Source organism: Pararge aegeria, chromosome 3 (genome assembly GCF_905163445.1).
Source record: "Pararge aegeria chromosome 3, ilParAegt1.1, whole genome shotgun sequence".
Classification (NCBI taxonomy): Eukaryota; Metazoa; Arthropoda; class Insecta; order Lepidoptera; family Nymphalidae; genus Pararge; species Pararge aegeria.
In genome coordinates, this window is record NC_053182.1 from 11,892,393 (window position 1) to 11,910,203 (window position 17,811).

Here is a 17,811-nt window from a genome sequence, read left to right on the forward strand (position 1 = left end):
TAGTGGTGCTGTTTGTACTCTTGATAAGGATGGTTCTACTAAATTTTCTTACTTAAGTAGGCTTTTATGGTAAATTTAGACTTGAATAACCTATGTACCAAAATAAAACTAAATTAAATCTAAAAGGTCTTCACTACCTCCACAACAAGGCATAGTGCTTAAAATGCTGGCAGCATTGACTCTTAATTAAAATCTCCAAGGAAACTGCTAGATGTATCTCTAGGAAATTGGTGCAGTCTACCCATCTGCCGCTAAAAGCATGTGATACTAGCAGTCCCGGTTATTATCACTAACTAGCATGTGACAATAATTGTTAAAGACCACATTTTTGCAGTTTGGTGGGAATCTTTTCTTTTAAGCCCTCTTATGGCCTGTTTTCAGCAGTAGGATGTTTATAGATTGAGAATGACAGTTTGAGGACCAAATTTTACTTTATTTAATTCTAGTTTGTCAGTTGTGTTGATTTTTGATCACATTTTGAAACAAGAAGAAAATTGTGATGTTTGAATTGCAATTATTATCAAATAAGAAAATTGTGGATGAGTAGGTAGGTAGCCATAATATGCAAAGGCCTTTAGTGCCTATGTAAATATATGGCTGAGATTAGTGTAAAGGACAGTCCTTTTTTTTAACATTTATGTTCTTTTGTTTTAACCTCAAATATACAATACTTAAGATTACAGACACAACCAAGGGAAACATTATAGGTATTAAATTCTAACCTGTGGTCTGAGGCAATAAAATCTTGTTAGAAATTATGTTGATTCCTTGGTAGATCTATCTGCCTAAAATAAATTCTGTATTAAAATTATTTCCTTTACTTATAAGTGTATGTAAGAGATAGGTAAGACTATATTTATTAATCTGTTACATGAGCATGTAAAGAGGCTAATTTAAGGCATGCTGCCCAGATACCTAGTCCTACATTTGGATGTAGGACTTGATGAATAATTAAAATATGAATGGGGGAAACTTTACATCTGAGTAAAGGTATCTGGGCAGCATGCCTTAAATTAACCTCTTTACAAGTATAACATTTAGTTGGATAACATTATGTAAATGGGCAATGTTTATTGACCTAACATTTTCTTGATAATAAGACTACCTGATCAAAAGACATTGTTCAATTTCTAAATTAATTCTAAAATGTTTGTTACTATAGAACAATTTTGTCAGTGTAACCGGACAAAGCAGCTCAGTAGTACATTTTTTTGGCTGTAGGTTTTTTTGGTTGGCTTGCTTTACTAATACTTGTAGGTAACATTTTAGGTTCATATATTATTTTACTGAGATAAAATGTAGGCTATGTTACTTTTAGATAAATACTTTCTTGTGGTAAAAGAATTGTTTAAATTTGTTAAAGTATTGCAGAGATTATCAATTACAAACAAAGAAACAAAATTTTCCTCTTTATAATATTAGTATGGATGAATAATTAATTTAATATTTGAAACTTACCTACCTTACTGCAACAAGAGGCTTTTTTGCTACAAATTGTTTATATTTTTCATCTTTAGAAAAGAAAATATATCTAAAAATTGTATTAAAAAATAAGAATTAAACAAAAAGAAAAAGATGAACCAAAACTTAACTTAATTACTTAAATAAATTGACAAATCTAGAAATAGTGCTATCCTGTTCTACAGGAAATATTGTATAAAAAATAGCACTACTTTTTAAGTGGTCAATATAATTTTTAGATTAATTATTTATTTTAAACAGATAGCAATTTGTAAGTTTTCTCAAAATATCTAACTTTACTTTGCATCATAACGTCAAAATGCGGTTAGGACAAGCTGCACTAATGTTGTCATTTTAATCAAAACTGTCAATGGTTTTACAAATAAACATGTAAGAAATGTGGACACAACTTGTCATGTGTCTGCAAACAACAAGTTTTTACATAAGAAACATCCTAACATAATATGTGATATTTAATAGCACCATTGCATCTTTTAATATTTACAGAATAAGATGGGTCATCTAATCCAATCTTGGACCATACAATACCAACTTTTTTTAATTCACTCTTAATTGAGTGATGGACTCATATAACTTATTTGGTGATGATGGAAGCGGTATGTTGGAAGGACTTACTGATCTCGGTGGAGCAGACACCTTTGCTGGTAGTTCTACATCTGGAGTAACAGGCGATGCTAAAGACTCAACGGAAAATAGGTAATAATTATTAATTCTTATGTATTTTATTTGTGTAGTTACTATATTAGGCAGTACAGTTAAATTTATTATTTCGTTTTTTAGTTATAGGCAGCCATATAATCCCAATAGTGTGGCCCAAGAAGGAACAATTCAAAAACTGGCATCGTTTGGGAGTGGTGGTGCAGGTGGAATAACTGGTAGTTCACAGGCTGTGCCAAATCCTGGTCCAGGTCCGCCGGGGCCCGAGTACCACGACTATGGCAGCTATCCGCCACGACCGCGCCTTCCTCAACCAACGCATGCTCCTCTCCATCCGTCGCATCACGTACACCCCTCACATTCATACCCAGGCTATCATCCTGGGCCAGAGCCTATGTATACAATACCAGAACAAGGTAATTTAATGAATAACTATTTTTTACTGTTTCCTGGGTCTACAAATACATGATCATTGTATTAAATTAAATACATGTTTGTTACTGTTGTACAATTTAATTTTAGGTATTGGAGATATGGGAGTATGGTCAGGACCACCAGGAGCTAATAGATACTCGCCCATAACCCCAGGATACAGACATTCATACGAACATCAACAGAAGATACACCAATATCCACCTCAGCAGGTAAAGTATATTGTTTTGTTACAAAAAAAATTGTGTTTTGAACTTTTAATTTAATGTATACCTATCCTTTACACAGGCAATGCATCACCACATAATTTAGACAAACTACAATATTTTTTATAAATAGCATTATATTATTTTTTATTTGATTATGTAATATTGTATTCCTAGTTACTTAAGTTTTACAGCTAATCAGTTATTATGTACCTACTACCCAGTTTTTATAAACTCTATTTTAAAGACTGAACATAAGGGGTATAGGTAGGACGTACAACAAGCGAAGCGCTTACGTGCGGAAACTGCCCAGAAGAAGAAGAAGAAGGGGTATAGGTATTACTTTGCAAATTAAACTAAAACTTTTTTATTTTGGTAATAGACTAGCGCTCAACCACAATCTCACCTGATGGAAAGTCCAGATGTAGCCTAAGATGGGATGCGCTTGCCTAGAAGATGCCCATTCTTGTTTCAAAGATATCCAGGTTAAAGAGTTAGGAAACATAGAACTCGGGAGGGCGTTTCAAATCCCAGCCATGCGTATAAGAAAGGAAGACTCAAATCGGTTTAGGCGTGTTTTTGGTATATTGACAACATACGAATGAAAACCCGCCCGGTATCTTGCGGTGCGATGGTAAAATGGTGAAGAGGGAACGAGATCGAACAGTTGCTGAGCAAGCTCCCTGAAGTATACTTAATCCTATAAAACACCGACAAACTGGCTGACTCTATACAGAATGCCAAATTTTTTAAGTAGCAGTGGTTTGTTTTGACTTTGACTTTAGAGTCAATGGAAAAGGGGACTCTGTTAGGCTGAGAACTGACACGCCTGCGTTTTAGCAGCGTTGAACTCATCTAAAATTGGCATCACCCTAATCAAAAACACTTCAAAATGATACAACGCTTAAACTCCAGTTAAGCGTTGTATCATTTCCACTCTTGAGATCATAAATCTCGTTACCACTTGTGCGTGGACCGGAGGTGTAACTTTCCGTAACAGTGCTCTCATCCGCGTACCTAAGGATTCGGGGCTTCAGCTGATCATTAATGCGCCGAAGAATCAATGCTCGAGCTCAAATATCGAGAGAAACAGAAAAGGCCTCTCTGTGTTTGTTGAGGCTTCACCCCAAACGTGTGTGGCATACACAAGTAGATCTCCAGCTTTTGAAGAAACCCATATTGGGGGTCCGATAGAAGATCATTTTGGTTGTAATGATTGATTGTAGGCCTATAATTTTGCTACTTTAAGATACATTATTGCAATTTTCTTAAGAATCTCTTCGGTCCTGTACTTTCGGAGCCTATACAGTACAAACATACAAACAAAAAAAAAATCCGCTTTATAATATTAGTGTAGATATGCTCAGGAAAATCTTTTCAAACATTTGTGAATATGTTATCCGAGGATGTGGTAAAAAGCCCTATTCCAATACCATAAATAATACAAGCCAATATATTGTCTTTAGTTTTGAAATTTTAAATAATTTCAGTAAACATTCAAATTAAACAAGTTAATAAATAACGCATGTAAATGTGCTAATTGTTAAAAACAGATTGGCCAAGAATTGTGCTGTGGTTCTGCTGTGCTTATTATGTTTTTTCCGTTTCCGGTTGTCAAACAGCCGACTGCTAAATAGAGTGCTCCCGCGATTATATTCCGATAAAGTGTTTAAAGTGCAGAAAAACACACACCAAAGCGCAAATTTAAATCGTGAAGACTAGCGAAACCGGATTACACAGTGATTTTAATGAATAAACATCCAAGAAAACTGGAAAATACGCAAGTAATTACAAACAATTCCGAGGTTAGAACCCATTTTACCGGCAATTTCATTTTGAATACACTTACTTGACATTTCTGACAGTGACATAACACGACACTTGACATCCAGAGGTAGTGTTGCCATTGCTCAGATATAAATAAACTAATACTAATTTGGTAGTTTTTAATTAGCAATGGACCCCCAATTTCAACTATTATGGAATAAAATGAAGGAGGAGATGAGTCAACAAACGGCTAATATTAATCAATGTATGAATGTAACCATGGATGAAAAACTAAAACCTCTTGTGAAAGACATAGTTGGGTTGAAACTGGAGGTAGAAACACTGAAAGCCAAAACACAGCACTTGGAAAGACAATCAAGGAAAAATAATGTAATTATCCATGGTGTTAAAGAAACCGAAACTACTTTAACTGACCTACTAAATTGTGTCATAACAACCCTGAACGTTGTTAGTGAGAAGACAGGGATAGAAGCTTGGGATAAGTGGGAGATAAGTAACGTTCAAAGAATAGGGAAAAAGAATGATGGTAAAACACGTCCTATATGCATGTCACTCACATTGTTCTGGCGGAAAATGGAACTTCTAAGGAATAAAAAGCATCTTCCAGAAAATATATATGTAACAGAAGATTATCCCAAAGAAGTACTATTAAAAAGGAAAGAATTAAAGAATAAACTAAAAGAAGAACTAGAAAAAGGCAAAGAAGGGTTTATCTCCTACGATCGACTAATAATAAAAGAAAACAAAGAAAAACGGAAAAGGTCACCTACAACATCGCCAAACTTACCTAATGAAGAGAAACTGAACATCAACAAGACTAAAATGGGCAGAGTTCACTATTTTGACAAAGCGAGATCGCTCTCATTTAGTGGAACCAGCAGCAAGAATTAGCAACTAAGTAACACCAACCGCAAACGGAAAACTAAAAAGTCAGAAACAGAAGAAAAAAACAAAACAACAATAAATGATCCCAATCAGGCTGGTCACCTTGGGATTTCCGACCAACACCCTCTGGAATGCTTACAAAAATTAGGAAAATTTGAAAATTCATTTAAACCTAAACTTTTACCCAAATTTATATTGAACGCCATAAAAGGAAAAGATAAAACTAAGCTAATTATAGCAACTTTAAATACAAGAACTCTTCGAACAGATCACAAACTTGCAGAACTAGAGAATGCACTAGAAAAAATAAACTGGGATATATTAGGATTGAGCGAAATTCGACGGTTAGGAGAAGAAGTGCGAGAGTATAAGGATTATATATTTTACTATAAAGGGGAAACTAAAGGACTACATGGAGTAGGTTTTATGGTCAAAAAGGAACTAAAAGAATCAATTATACAATTTAGAAGTAAATCAGAAAGAATTGCCGTTTTAGATCTGGCTTTACAAGAAGGAAAAGATCCATGGTCTATTATACAAGTGTATGCACCCACAGAACAAGCCAAGGAAGAAGATAAAGATTTATTTTATGCATCGCTACTGGACACCATTGAAGAAAGCAACAAAAACAAAATTGTAATGGGAGATTTCAACAGCCAAATAGGTTGCCAGCGAGAAGGAGAAAAAAATGTCATTGGTCTCTATAGCCAAGGCAAACGTAATAAAAACGGACAAAAATTAATCGATCTTTCTCTGGAATCAAATCTAAGAATAATGAACACCTACTACAAGAAAAAAATAAACAGGAAATGGACATGGATCTCACCGGATGGAAAACATAAAAATGAAATAGATTTTATATTAACTAACAAGCCTAATTTATTTAATGATGTTAGCATTATAAATCAACTCAATTTTAGTACAAATCATAGGATGGTTAGAGCCACCTTAAAAATTACTAACAAGCGGAAAACAAGAAAACACATAAAAAACATATCGGATCAAATACCTATTCCAATCCCAGAAAATATACGAAATAAAGCTAAAGAACAACTAGACAACCTTAAATCGAACTATTCCATACAAGAAAAATACAATGAACTTGAAAAAATACTAACCAAACTAAGAACCGAATTAACACATAACATGAAACGGACAAATAAGGACAGAATAGGACATAACGCAAAGATATTAATAAACGAAAGAACAAAATTGTTAACAGATAGAAAAAAGAACATCAAAAAGATAGAAGAAATTAGTAAAAAGATCACATCAAGTATAAGACACCATAAAAAAAAAGACACGTCTCAACAGAATTCATTTTGAAATCGAAAAAACAGGAGGAATCAAGAGAGCAATGAATAAACTTAAAAATCATTCGTCTTGGATACCAAAAATGAAGGGTAAAGACAAAGGAAACAAGGAAATGGAAACGTCAAAAAGAGCATTGATCTGCAAAATCGCCACCGACTTCTTCAGGGATCTTTATAACTCAACAGAGTTATCAATATCGGCCCAAGGCCCAAACGTGGAGGAAGTCCCACACATATTAGAAGGCGAAACCATGAAAGCCATTCTATCTCAAAAAAACTATAAAGCCCCTGGTGAGGACGGAGTGACCGGCGAGATGCTAAAGGGGATATTAGACATTTTGCTTGGCCCACTGACTAACCTATTCAATAACATCTTGGACAAGGAAGTTGTTCCAGAACAATGGACCAGGTCAACTATAGTGCTAATTCACAAAAAAGGGGACAGAGACAATATGGACAACTATAGACCAATAAGCCTAATGACAACAATTTATAAAATATTTTCTAAAATCATCTTAGACCGGCTCACTAAAAGGTTAGACGAAGAACAGCCTAGAGAACAGGCGGGTTTTAGAGCTGATTTTTCAACAGTAGACCACATACATGTAGTGAAACAAGTTGTTGAAAAATATAATGAGTATGGTAAATCATACTATATATCATTTATAGACTACAATAAGGCATTCGATTCCCTTTCTCACAACTACATATATAAAGCCCTTGCCAGTCAAGGAATAGAAAATAAATATATCAGACTCATTAGAAATATATACAGCAACAGCACAGCAAAAGTGAAGTTGGAAAGAATTGGAGAGGAGTTCAAAATAAAGAAAGGAGTAAGGCAAGGAGATCCTTTGTCTCCTAAACTCTTCTTAGCTGTGCTAGAAGAAATTTTTAGAAATCTACAGTGGGAAGAGTTAGGAATTAATATAAATGGATGCAAACTGACACACCTGAGATTCGCAGACGACTTAGTGCTATTTACCGATGACCCAGACACTCTACAAGAAATGCTAAACCAACTAGCATCAGAAAGCCGGAAAGCAGGTCTCACCATCAACACTTCCAAAACGAAGGTTATGACAAATAGGCATAAACAAACTATAAAAGTAAACAACCAAGAGATAGAATATGTGGACGAATATGTCTATTTAGGACAAATAATCTCACCAAACATGCAGATGGACAAGGAATTGCAAAGGCGAGTGAACAACAGCTGGGCTCGATACTGGTCACTCAAAGAAGTACTAAAAAGCAAAGATATTCCAATGTCAACCAAATCCAAGGTATATAACATGTGTATTCTCCCAATCCTCACTTATGGATGTCAAACCTGGGGATTAACGAAAGCTCACCAACAGAAGCTCAAAGTATGCCAACATAGAATGGAAAGGAGCATGTTGAATATTAAGCTGAAAGACAAGTGGAGCATAAGGAAAATTAGGAAGGCCACAGGAGTAACGGATGTCCCCAGAAAGATTAAGAGGCTAAAATGGCGCTGGACTGGCCATGTAGTTAGATCCTCGAAAGAAAAATGGACTAAAGAAATTATATCTTGGTACCCTAGAGATGGCAAGAGAAAAAAAGGACGGCCACAAAAAAGGTGGGAAGATGACCTGCCAAAAAGATGGCGCAGAATAGCCAGAGACAGAGCACACTGGAGTATTCTAGAGGAGGCCTATGTCCAAGGACAGCCTGACTAAGCGCGCTGGTGTTACAATTTTTTTAGGAATAAATATAACTTAATTAAATAATAGATTTAGTAACTAGTAGTGTATAAGCAAAAATGTATTTAGTCAGAGAATAAAGGCTATTTTTATTTTTTATTTTATTTTATTATGTTTTAAGTATTTATTGTAATTATTACAGTCTGCTGGTATTGGCGGTTTGCAGTCACAAAATGGCACATACATGCCACGACAACCTCACTTTCCTCAACCAACATCTCAACAATTATATGGACAGCAGCAGGTAAGTCTTTAGCTGTCTTTTCGCCGTGAAGTTAAGAAATGTGTTATATAACTTGGATTTAATTTTTGCAAAATGTTTGTCTAAAATCAGATATCTAAATTCTATTTTGTATGGATGTAAGAATTAGATCTCATATCTTTTAGTGAGTGTATATCTTAGTAATATTTTTTTAAATTAATTTATATTAAATGATTTAATTATTAAATCTGCACCCAAATAAATACCAGGTGCATTAGAATATTAGGATCTTTTAATGTTAGTGTATTTTAATTAGTAGAGTGTAATTTTTTATTTTCAGAACTATCCCAATTACACTCAAATGCATCCTCCAGCTGCTACAAGGATTTCTCAGCATCCTGCTTATCATCAACAAATGGATGTAAATGCCCACCAATATGGTTTATCACACAATCAGCAAAGTCATGGTGCAATACAACAACACCAACCCCATCAAAGTATGCCGAGTCACACAGGAGGCATTGGACCTGGAATTCAAAGTCATCCAAACCCTCATCTGCATCATGCAGGAGCTCCTCCTTTACATCATGTTCCCCGACAACCACAAGTGCCTCCTTCTTCGGTCGGACCTTCACATGCTGTTCCATCTCAAATGCCTTATGGGTCTCCACATCATTCTGTCCCCATGACTTATCAACCTCATCAGGTACAGCACCCATTGGATGTAAATGTTACAAATCAATATGCTTCTGTGAAACCTGGTGGTATTGAAACTGGTAGTCCTCAGTATCGGCCGCCTTTTCCTCAGTTATCACCGCAAATGTCCCCAAGAGCACAGGTGTCGCCAAGACAACAGCCACAGCTCTCACCACGACCTATTATGTCTCCTGTAAAAGGACCCAGTGCTTCACCTCTTAACTCACGCAATATTGTTCAGTCCCCAGCTACATCAGGACCTTCCCCTGTGTCTGGTTCATTTACTTCTCAAAATACTCTTCAAGCGTTAGAACAAATGGTTTTGCCAGCAAGTGGAGAGTATCCATTTCAACGTAATCCCGCATCACCGGCTGTTGGTCATAGTATGGTATCTTCTCCGACGCAGTGGAATCAATCTAAAATTCCAACTCCAATTAGTAATTTACAAATAGAAAGCACTGAACAAGTTACAAAATCGTTGGATATATCATCAGTGCCATTACAAAAACCGGATCAAATAAAAACAAGTCCTATTTCTATTTCAAACTCTGAAAGTAAAATTATAGAGAAAATAGCATGTGATGCTGATAGAGTTTCGGAAGATAATAATCCCTCAAGATTTTTGACAAACACCTCTAAAGAAAGTACGATACTAAGTTCAAATAATTCAACAATAACAACAATAACAACAACTCCAACCAACTGTGTAACTGTCTCTGCTGCAAATACTGATCTTAAAGAAAATGTAGCCCACATTCACCATTCCAATGAAATATATGAAAATTTGGAAAAGTCTAAGGAGGAAAGTAAAGTTGATATTGTATTGAATGTTGAAAATAAATTAGATACTACACAAAATGAAAGTATGATAAACCAAAATAGCGAGTCTCGCAATCAAAACCCTCACCTTTCATCTTCAGTGAATGTTGATACTACTAGTGAACATGTTTCGAATAGCTCAGCTCAACAAACAACATCAAAAAGTTCAACTAGCCATACACCAAGTATTAACGCAGGAAACAATAAATATGATAATAATACTTCAACATTAACTGTGTCAAGAAATCAAGGATATCAAACTGGTTCTTTTCAAAATGTACAAAATATGATGACACAAGGAATAGCACCAAGTGCTGTGACAAATATTCCGTCTAGCATGCAAAACAACCAAAACATAAACGTTTCTCCATCATTCCAAACTGGCCCACAATTGCCTTCGACAACGATACCGAACATTCAAAGCAGTAATCAGCCATCACATACAAATCTTACTAATACAGTGTCGTCGAGTGTGCCTGGTCACAATCCTCAAGGTAATATCACTTGCATTCCTCCTGCTGTACCAAATATTTTAGGAAATATACAGCAGCCTCTGCATAATTCAAATACTATGACTAGCATACAAGGCAGTGTTCCTACAACTATACAGAGTATGCAAGTTGGAATGCCAATGAATGCCCAAAATATTCATGGCGCCTTAGGTCCCAATATGCCTTCGAACCAACCTTCCGTAGTACCTAATGTATCCCATAATGTAAACCAAAATATGATTATTATGGGGTCGAACAACATACCTCATCCAAGTCTGTATACAGCAACCCACCATCAAGAAATAACATCGTTGCAACAGCAAATACAAGAAATATATTGTTTACCGCCGTCAAATGAAAATAGGGAAAAGGTCAGATGTTTTCAAGACAGACTTTCCATGCTTCAGCATCATGAAACTAATGATAAGTGCAGCGGCGGTCCAAATTGTGTTCTACAAAATCCAATTTATGGATCTAAAATGGTTGAAAGTCCTCAGGTAACAAGTACCACGGGTCGTGGACGAGGAAAAGGCCCTGCTAAGCCTAGGAAACCACGAGCTAAAAAAGACAAATTGACGCCGACGCTACAACCTCTGGATCTATTACCTGTGTCAGAAGACTGTGTGACTGCAGGCACAGGGCTGCAAAGTCATTCTGAGATAGATGCCGAACCTACTGATGAAATTGCAAATTTAGATAGTAGTGCTTTATCGATTGATGATATTCCTACTGAAAAAGTAAGAAAGCAAAGAGGACCACGTAAAGGTAAAGAAAGAAAACCTCGTACGCCTAAAGAACCCAAAGTAGGTAAAGATTTAGAAGGCAAACCGGTAAAAGAAAGAAAAAAACGTGAACCTAAAGATCCAAACGCACCAAAGAGAAGACGAAATGTCAAAAAGGGTGTATCCGAGATTTATGCGGACACTACAACATGTAATGATCTTTTAGAAACAGATAATATAAAAAAAAACATAAAAGATCACACTTTTAATGATAGTGTTACAGCCATAGATATTACCAAAACGAATATTTCTAACCAAGAAGTTTCATTAGACGAGTCAAATGTTACAGATTTTGATGATATTCCCGTTTCTAAAATAGCTATTAAAGAATTATTAGAAGAGGCTGAAGCAAAAAAAGATCTTATTGACCGAGATGACGATCTAGATAGTTTTAATCATAAAAAGAGATCATCTAAAAAAAGAACTAGTGGTGCAAATAGTTGTAAAAAATTAGGTACTAGAAGGACACCAAGTGGTAAGAGGAAAAGAAGAGGGGGATTAATACCTGATTCTGACGGAGAACCTGATGATTTGGTGACGACGCCCCCTCCTTCACCTCCACCAGAAGGTGATGACAGCTTGAAGCGTCGCTCTGCGCGGAATACTCACCGTAAAAAATACACAGATGACGTGATGCTTCGCTTATCCGATGATGAATTTTCAATGGCAGCCCCTAAACAGGAAAAAGAATTTGAAGACTTAAGCCTTGAAACAAAAGATGCACAAAATAAGCCGGAAGGAACACCTAAACCAAACTATATATATGTTAATACCACTGAAGAGGACTCGATGATAGTTCAGCATGTGTTAGCTTGTCGCATGGGAAAAAGGGAAATGAAATTAGACGTATATCTTAGTGAAAAGACAGTAAAACCTGATGACAATGAAAAAGTTGAAGTGCCAAAAGAAATAGATGAAAACATAGAATCTCTCAAAGTAAACGCTGAAATTACAAAATGTCAAGCCACAGAAGTTACTGAAAATATTGATGTAACCAATAATGCGCCGCAAGATGAAGAAGTCCAAAAAAGAGATGTTGATAAACCTGATTTGGAAAAAGAAAGTAGTAACACAAAACCTGTTATGGTAGATATTGAGGAGTATTTCGTTAAGTACAGGAATTTTTCGTATTTACATTGTGAGTGGAAAACTGAGGAAGAACTTTACAAGGGTGACAAACGAATATATTCTAAAATAAAACGGTTTAAACAAAAACAGGCACAGCAAATGAATATATTTGAATTGCTGGATGATGAGCCTTTCAATCCAGATTACGTTGAAGTTGAAAGAATTTTAGATATGTCTGAAAATCAAGATCCAGCTAACAATACAGTTGTTAAACATTATTTGGTTAAGTGGAAAAGCTTACAATATGAGGACAGTACGTGGGAGCTCGAGGAAGATATTGATGTAGATAAAATACGACAATATAAGATTTTTAGTGAAAATCCAACAAAAGAGAAATTGAAATTTAAGAAGCGCCCATCAGCTGATCAGTGGACCCAATTAAAGGAATCTCCATTGTATAAAGGTGGAAATACATTAAGGCCATACCAGCTGGAAGGATTAAATTGGTTACTTTTTTCATGGCATAATAATCGTAATTGTATTCTAGCTGATGAAATGGGATTAGGAAAAACAATTCAAAGTTTAACATTCGTCAACTCTGCTTGGGAATATGGAATAAGGGGACCATTCCTTATTATTGCTCCACTGTCAACTATTCCTAATTGGCAGCGAGAATTCGAAGGTTGGACTGAAATGAATGTAATAGTCTACCATGGATCTCAACAAAGCAAAAGTATGATTCAAGAATATGAATTTTACTATAAAAATGAGAAAGGAGAACCAATTAAAGAAATAACAAAGTTTAATGTTTTAATAACAACTTTTGAAATAATTGTGACAGATTTTCAAGAGTTAAAATCTTTTAATTGGCGATTGTGTGTTATAGACGAAGCTCATAGGCTCAAAAACCGAAATTGTAAATTATTGGAAGGGTTAAGACAATTACATCTAGAACACAGAGTTCTCCTATCTGGGACACCTTTACAAAATAATGTAAACGAATTATTTTCACTGTTAAACTTCTTAGAACCATCACAATTTTCGAGCAACGAAGCCTTTTTAACTGAGTTTGGTCAACTTAAAACCGAATCTGAAGTTCTTAAATTACAAGCCCTTCTTAAACCGATGATGCTAAGACGTTTAAAAGAAGACGTTGAAAAAACACTAGCCCCAAAAGAAGAGACAATAATCGAGGTCGAATTAACAAATATACAGAAAAAATATTATAGAGCAATATTGGAGAGAAACTTTAGCTTCTTGCAAAAAGGCACAACATCAGCAGCAAATATACCCAACTTAATGAATACTATGATGGAGTTAAGAAAGTGTTGTATCCATCCGTATCTTTTAAATGGTGCAGAAGATCAAATACAATTTGATTATAAACAAGCTAATGGAGAAGACAAGGAAGCTTATTATAAGGCTCTTATTCAATCCTCTGGAAAAATGGTTCTTGTTGACAAGTTATTACCAAAGCTTAAAGCTGGAGGGCACCGGGTTCTAATATTTAGTCAAATGGTGAGATGTCTAGATATACTAGAAGATTATCTGGTATTCAGAAAATATCCCTTTGAACGCATTGATGGACGGATAAGGGGAAACTTAAGACAAGAAGCTATTGATAGATTTTCAAAACCAGATTCCGATAGATTTGTGTTCCTTTTATGTACTAAAGCTGGTGGTCTTGGAATCAATTTAACTGCTGCTGATACTGTTATAATATATGACAGCGATTGGAATCCGCAAAATGATCTACAAGCTCAAGCCAGATGTCACCGAATTGGGCAACAAAAAATGGTAAAGATATATAGATTGATCTGTAGAAATTCATATGAGAGGGAAATGTTTGATAAAGCATCTTTAAAGCTTGGGTTGGATAAAGCTATTTTACAAAGCATGAATACTACCACACAGGGAAAAGAAACTGGTGTTAAACAGTTATCAAAGAAAGAAATTGAAGATCTATTAAAAAAGGGTGCTTATGGTGCTGTGATGGATGAGGATAATGCTGGAGACAAGTTTTGTGAAGAAGACATTGAAATGATTTTAGCTCGTAGAACACAAGTCATTCAAATGGAGTCTGAAAAGGGATCCACATTTTCTAAAGCTAGTTTTGCATCTGCAGATCAAAGATCAGACATTGATATAAGAGATCCTGATTTTTGGAATAAATGGGCTAAAAAAGCAGAGATAGATACTACAGAAAAGAAAGATGATGAAGATTTAATAGTCACTGAACCAAGAAAAAGAACTATTATTAAAAGATATGGTCATGATGATGGTCCAATGGAAATGTCTGACATGGAAGTTACACCAGATTCTGATGAGGATGAAGAAGGTAAATAGACCCTTTTGATTGATTTTTATAAAAGTATAATTGAAAAGAAACATGAAATATAACATGAAATCTGAGTTTTCAAAATTCCTTCTTAATTGGGTTCTGTTCATCATCTATTAACTGGATAATTACTGTCTGGCATGTAATCTCCGAATGGTGGTGGCAAGGCAAGGCTTGCTAGTATTTATATCTCCTTCTTCATTTAACTTATATGCGTCATAAATATTTTTTCGAAATACATACTTATAACTGCAGAACCGGTCGGAATCTAACCCATATTTCTTGGCCATTGTGGCCTCGGTACTTTAATCATAGACGTGGTTCTCCAATGTTTGATATCTATTTTTAAAATATATGAATTATTAACTTTTCTGCCCTTGTGTGATATTTTAGTTAGTCGCGATCATCCCATCTCCGCGTATCAATCATTGTTTATCAGTGGCGATTGCCTTATTGCTACTGAGTCGTATCGAGATGGTAGGTCGCGACTAAGTGGTAAGTTTGACGAAAAATTACCGCATAACTTATAAATAATAAAATGCGTACCGACTAAACATAGTTTCGCAAAAGGCTGACTTAAAAAATATAAAACATGGTTTAATTTAAGATTAGGCTTGTACGCTTCATGCTATTGGATGGAACCTGTATTTTATTTATTCTACTGTAGTTTAAAAATAAAATAAGGTTCCAAACCGCAGTTTAGCGCTTAACTCTACTGAATATTATTAGGTTTAAATATATTGTGTATTTGGCCCATTTGTTTTTCTTTTTAAATAGCTAGGTCACGAGTATCATCCCCAAGGTAGTCATTATGCTCTATAAAACTTGTTAATACAGCTCTTGGATAGGTACTAGTGTACAACAATGGATACAGTATTAAGAAGTGCTAAAACTTTTAACAAAGTCTAGGACGAAAGATTAAGATTGAGTTCGAGATTATTTTTTTCAATTCTCATGTTTGTTAATAACTTACTCAGGGCTAAAAGGAATAATTCTACTGTAGTTTGAGTAGAAACACACTGGGATTTAGATTTTTTGTACATACTATGCACAAATATTGCAGAATAGCCTACAGATTAAGGCCATCTATTTCCTGCGAGATTGAATTTTCCCCTTGTTCATGCAACTCCAAAACTCATTGAAGCCACTATTTAGGCAAGCTCTCTATGTATTTAATTATATTAAAAAAACCTTTAAAAAATCTAATCTTGTTTTTGGAATATTTTAAGGGAGTATTTTGATTTGGAATATTTAAATTTTTTGAATCTACATGTCTATTAAAAACCTTGAACACCTTGAGTTTTAAAAATTTAATATATATTGACGCTGTTTTATGTTGTCAGGTATCAGTCTAAGGAGTAAAAGGAAAAAAGATAAACTAGGTCGAAAAGGACGAAGATATGCTAGCGACGATTATGTTCCAAGACACGAGGGAGTTCCGATAGATGAGGAAGTTGTGTACGGATCTTGGACTAGGTCAGAGTGTTTCAAGATAGAACGTGGTCTCCTTACATTTGGGTAAGTAACAACAAACTATGATAAAATCCCTTTGCCAACCAGTAACTTACCAAATAACTTACTTGAACTGTACAAACAGCCTTTTTTTCAACAATGAAACTTAACTAAATAATTAATTTGAAATAAAAATTAAATTAACTAAATAAAAATTGTAATAGCTGGCCACTTCAGGATTTTCGGCTACTTTTAGGGTTTACATAGCCATTCCGATTGTGTCCAGCGATAGGCAAATGTAAACGCCATAGGGGATTCTTGTATTCCACATTCCAACAGTTTGACTTGCTGTCTTTGTAATTTGTTCATTCTGGTTCTTATTTTATCCTTCCCTATCCCTTTATCTGATTTCATTATATATATATTCCGTCGCCCAATGAACAAACTTTCTTACTCTTCTTATAAGACTACAAGTAAACACGTTTCAAAGCCATCATCGCCGTATGTCATCGCGTAATTTTTGTACGACTATTCATAAAACTGACATTTGTTTACATAATTATTAGTTTTAGTAGGATATATATGTTTATAAATGAATAACTACCACTTTATTAATTAACATGCTTTTTTTGGTAATATTTTGACTACTTATTAATTTTGTTGCTACTACAAAGAGGGTAATAGAAGCAGGAGACATATTCTTGTACCCCTCCTAGTAATAGACGTTGGGCAGTCTGACATTCCTAACGATAAATAATAGTTATTTATATTGGATGGAACTAAGTTTGAGTACAGCAAATTAAGCTTAATTTTTATAATAATTTTTAATTTAAGTCTCATAATATATTAAATCATTTATTTCTCTCCGTATTCATTCTCTTCTATTCTCTTCTCGAGTGGTTGAAGATCATTTTCTACACCCATGTAGACCCAACAATAGTATATCATCATAGTAAATAAAAGCTGTATTTGAAAGTTTGACAGTTCAAAAATAGGAATGCTCCGATCGTCACCAAACTTTACAGGATTACTCGCCAGGTCAATCCGGAGATTCCCTGAAAGTTTTAATGAAATCGGTCCAGCCATTTCGGAGCCTATACGGAACATACCCACAAAATTTCTCTTTTATATATATAGATAGATTTATCTTTATTTATATCCTCAATCTATTATTGTACCTATCGCTGGCAACTAGCCTCGTCTGTCATAGAGAAGAGGTATTAAGAACTCAGCAAGATGCTCTAATGCGTGTGGGTACACAATTATTGTTAAAGTCTACCAACACGCATTTGTGGTTGTAACCGGCTTAATGTGCTTTTCCGAGGCACAGTAAGCGGCATTGCCAATTTTTCAAACTCGAATACTTTAGTTAGTGGTTCTCGAGGCAATCATAATCATACAGAAGTGCAGTCCCTCTAGGTACTGCCTTTGATACTATGTCAAAAAGTAAGAAGGTTTAATGTAGAATTTTTT

General features: G+C 35.0%; 1 protein-coding gene across 4 annotated transcripts in view; it reads left to right on the forward strand.

Annotated features, from left to right (window-relative positions):
• The window catches only part of LOC120636344 (chromodomain-helicase-DNA-binding protein 7), a 29,289-nt gene that overhangs the window by 1,897 nt on the left and 9,581 nt on the right, over positions 1 to 17,811 (forward strand). For all 4 annotated transcript variants that reach the window (XM_039907780.1, XM_039907799.1, XM_039907790.1 and 1 more), the window contains exons 2-7: positions 1,969 to 2,178; positions 2,263 to 2,555; positions 2,662 to 2,783; positions 8,633 to 8,734; positions 9,033 to 14,886; positions 16,230 to 16,404. In XM_039907780.1, the coding sequence (XP_039763714.1) occupies positions 2,042 to 2,178; positions 2,263 to 2,555; positions 2,662 to 2,783; positions 8,633 to 8,734; positions 9,033 to 14,886; positions 16,230 to 16,404 (6,683 nt within the window). In that variant the 5' untranslated portion in view covers positions 1,969 to 2,041. The remainder of the gene's footprint in view (positions 1 to 1,968; positions 2,179 to 2,262; positions 2,556 to 2,661; positions 2,784 to 8,632; positions 8,735 to 9,032; positions 14,887 to 16,229; positions 16,405 to 17,811) is intronic.